The sequence below is a fragment of the Olea europaea genome, unplaced genomic scaffold (assembly GCF_002742605.1).
Source record: "Olea europaea var. sylvestris unplaced genomic scaffold, O_europaea_v1 scaffold2209, whole genome shotgun sequence".
In the NCBI taxonomy this organism is placed as follows: Eukaryota; Viridiplantae; Streptophyta; class Magnoliopsida; order Lamiales; family Oleaceae; genus Olea; species Olea europaea.
Genome location: NW_019240113.1, coordinates 4,541 through 8,826, shown reverse-complemented (window position 1 = coordinate 8,826; position 4,286 = coordinate 4,541). Strand labels below are relative to the sequence as shown.

At 38.2% G+C, this 4,286-nt stretch overlaps 1 protein-coding gene across 2 annotated transcripts in view; it reads left to right on the top strand.

Moving 5' to 3' along the window:
• The first annotated feature begins 2,059 nt into the window (after window positions 1-2,059).
• Window positions 2,060-4,286, top strand: part of LOC111380778 (pentatricopeptide repeat-containing protein At4g02750) — a 4,983-nt gene continuing 2,756 nt past the window's right edge. The window contains exons 1-2 of one of the 2 annotated variants that reach the window (XM_023004414.1): window positions 2,060-3,671; window positions 4,170-4,215. In XM_023004414.1, the coding sequence (XP_022860182.1) occupies window positions 2,157-3,671; window positions 4,170-4,215 (1,561 nt within the window). In that variant the 5' untranslated portion in view covers window positions 2,060-2,156. Of the gene's footprint in view, window positions 3,672-4,169; window positions 4,280-4,286 lie in introns of both variants that reach the window. The other variant, XM_023004413.1, reaches the window with a different exon arrangement.

Sequence of the window (4,286 nt, the reverse complement as noted above, 5' to 3'; positions counted from 1 at the left end):
AAAAAAAAAGCCACCATATGGCCTAGGTCTAAATAACTATGTAGTAAGCTAACAAGACCTAATTATTTTTTGTTGCAATAGGGATCACATCAATCATTTGCATAAGTTCTTTAAGCAAAAGATATTTTGGGAGAAGTGTATATCACATATACTCCTTTCATAGTTAAGAGGCTTTCCCTTCAATCATATGGACTTTGACCATTCATATGACATTTCGTTGAGACAGCGTATCGCCTTCCATGGGTCGTTAAAAGGCTTCCAATTCAATAATGTAGGCTTCGACCACTTATGTAGTTATTCTGAAGTGGTGGATCACATCTCTAGTTGTTTTGCTACAAGTGGCACATTACTTCAACCATAGAGCTTTTACTTAATCGTGGCGCTCCAGTTGGGACGAAGCAAGGGTTTGTAATATTCACCTTCGATGACATGGAATGTTAGCCTCTTTTAATCTTCTAACTAATTGCCATGCAGGTTTCTTCTTGAGCCTCGGTAGCGACACGTAATAAATTTTTCCTCACTAAAATCTCTTTATTGCCTAAACATAATCAAACAAGATGTGGATTACAGTTCCTTGTTTGCTGCAAGAAAAGCATTTTTCATCCAACCTAACTTTCCATATATAAAAATTGGCATAAGTAGGAAGCAAATTGTTGGTAACCCTTTGTAAGTGTTGTGTTCTAAGCCCAATCAATTTTGGACATAAATATTTTTAATACAATTGATTCATTTTATTTATGCTAATATGATATCATTCAGGCATGTCAAGAATCATATGAAAGTTGTGAATGTAAAGATTCGTCACTCTTAGATAGTATGAGATTGTGATCTGTGTTTCATCCACTTACATTGATATACAAATCTGTAGCCAAGGTGAGTTAATAAGTCAAAAGGAGTTTCGATGATTATTAACTTAAGAGCGGGATGAAAGATATGATTAGTTAATTAAGATCGACTCATCTCCATATCTTACAATTGATTGAATCATAATTTGCAGGTAACAAAAATTTATGGTTGAGTAAATATGTAATTTGCAAGAAAGAAGAACAAGAGTAGTTTGTAGTGTCAAAAGTTGCATTATTCTCTTCCATGTTACATTAGAGGGTATTTATGGTGTTACAAATGAAATGGCGACCCTCGGATGGAAGTACACGTGGTCTCATTTCCTTAATTCAAGCATCTAATCATAGGCATAAATTTTGACATGCTAACCTATAGTACACTCAATGCTTACACAGAGTCCATTTTTGTTGACAAGACATTCATACTCATTATTAGTGTTCCATCAATCATTCCTAAAAGATTTCGTACATGATTCAGGATCTCCTTCGCATAAGTCAGCACCAGGTGGATGGGCCTCGAACTCTTCCGAAGCTGCACGCCTCAGAACCTTGAACTTCAAAATAGCAAAAAGGATGGGCCTCGGACTATGCTTCCTAGCCTCGCCACCATGAATAGGGCTTCAATGAAGTGGTTCTAATACCGTGAATAGGTCAGCCACTTTGCCGACATTCATTTTTGCCACATGGATAAAGGGTCCTAGTCTGGATGCCACGTGTGTTGAGGTGTAACAAGATCATTTCTATTAATTGTAAAAATCCCTGTTAATGAATTATTTTGCATCCTGGGCCTAGAGAAACCCTAATCGCCCTCCTAAAGTGATGGATAAAACAACATCGGTGACTCAAATTCTCTACCTAAAAATAATGAGGTTTTCGGAGAGACTTTTTTCAATGAATTAAGCGCATGATTGTTTTGAACTAAAATCCAATTAATATCTCAATTCAAAGTCAACATTAAATTTTAACCACATATTTTATGGGATCCATAACTTTTCAACCACACATTTTAAAAATTTTTATAAAAAATTTAATTATAATTCCCACCAAACACCCTCTCAATGCTATTCATAACATACTATTTTAATAATTTTTTATTTTTTTTAATGATGGAAAATGAAAGCAAGGACAAAGGGGTAACAAAATCGAAACAACGGTAACGTTGATGCCCCATTTTGTAGATTAGGATACAGATGAACCTAGTATGAAAGGTTGGGGCCTTCGCTGCTATTTACGAAGAGATTGCTCCGAGGGACCGCGAACCCAACTACCAAATTTGAAAACTGTACTAACTGAAACGAGAGTTTTATTAAAACTATGCGCTTTAGACAGGCACACAGATGCCTGCGCTCACTGCAGTCCAGAACATTGTCCGATTCTCCAATTACAATACTTCCACATCATAAAACCCACAATTCTGTCGAAGGACCCTGTAGAAATTCACGGCCAAAACATAAAAAGAACAAGTTCAAAGACTCCGACATTGTGAAATGCAACATCGCCATCACCAACCATATGCGGAATGGACAATGCGACTCAGCTCTGCTTTTGTTCAATTCCATGCCCAGGAAAACTTCGGTATCCTACAACACAATGATATCTGGGTTCTTGTCGAATCAAAAGTTCGAACTCGCCCATAATCTGTTCGATCAAATGCCTGAGAAGGACTTGGTTTCTTGGAATATTATTATTAGTGGTCATATAAGGAACAAAAATCTTGGGGCTGCTAGGAAGTTGTTTGATCAAATGCCGGAAAGGGATGTTGTCTCATGGAACACGATATTGTCAGGATATGCACAGAACGGGTTTGTAGATGAGGCTAGGAGGGTTTTCGATGCGATGCCTGAGAAGAATGAGATCTCGTGGAATGGGATTCTTGCGGCTTATGTGCAAAATGGGATGATAGAAGAGGCTAGGAGGTTGTTTGAGACTAAAGAGCATTGGGCAGTGGTTTCATGGAATTGTTTAATTGGTGCCTACTTGAAGAAGAGGAGGTTGGTGGAGGCAAAGAAGATTTTTCAAGAGATGCCAGTCAAGGACGAGGTCTCATGGAACACAATGATTACATGTTATGCACAAAATGGGAAGCTGGATGAGGCAAGGAAATTGTTCGAAGAGTCCCCATTTCGTGACGTGTTTACATGGACAGCTATGGTCTCAGGATATGTACAAAATGGGAGGTTAGATGAGGCAAGGAGAATTTTCAATGAGATGCCAGAGAAGAATGTTGTTTCGTGGAATGCAATGGTAGCAGGATATGTGCAAGATAAGAATATGGTTGCAGCGAGGGAGTTGTTTGAAGCAATGCCCAGGAGAAATGTTAGTACGTGGAACACAATGATAACTGGGTATGCTCAAAATGGTGAAATTGCACATGCCAGAAGTTTGTTTGATAGAATGCCTCATCGGGATTGCATCACTTGGGCAGCTATGATTTCTGGCTATTCTCAATCTGGTGACAGCGAGGAGGCATTACAAATGTTTTTGGAAATGAAAAGAGATGGGGAGAGGCTAAACCGATCAGCATTTACTAGTATCTTGAGTACATGTGCTGATGTTGCTGCTTTTGAGTTAGGGAAGCAAATGCATGGATGTGCTTTTAAAGCAGGATATGAGTCTGGGTGCTACGTGGGAAATGCACTTCTTGCTATGTATTGTCGGTGTGGAAGCATTGATGAGGCACATGAAGTATTTAAGGGTATCGAGGATAAGGAGGTAGTCTCATGGAACACGATTATTATTGGCTACGCTAGGCACGGATTTGGCAAAGAAGCTCTCACTCTTTTCGAATCAATGAAGAGAGCATCTATCAAGCCAGATGATGTTACCATGGTAAACTTGACCTGAACACCTTATAAATTTTAAGCAATGTAATTTTGTCCAAGGAACCTTTTTTGTCTGTTGTATTAGCATCAATAGTCTCTCGAGTGCTTTACATGCCTACAGAACTTGAACTGGAAGTATTTGAACCTGGTTTTGACTCATTTGACTGATCTCAATAGCCATTCCATTCATATTTTTCTTACGCATTACCTTTGGAAATAATTGACCTTTCTGAAAAAGATGATGAAATGATGAATAAAGAATGAAAGAATGGGGGAAAAAGGATTCCTTATCTGAAGAAGAGTTCCTAAGTTTGACTGGTTTCGTGACGTATTGCTGAGGAGTATATATTTCTAAATGATCCAAACTTAAGACATGATGTTCTGGTCTTCTAAAGTTGAATTTTTCAGCTGATGAATGGAAAAGGCTTCTAGTTTTTTATTTTTATGAGTGGAATGTCTATCCATCAAGTTTGAGTATTTATTAGTGGTTTCTCTTTACATATAGGTTGGTGTTTTGTCTGCGTGTAGTCATTCTGGCATGGTAGACAGAGGCAGAGAGTACTTCCACTCCATGAATCATGATTATGGCATATTGGCAAATTCAAAGCACTATACATCCATG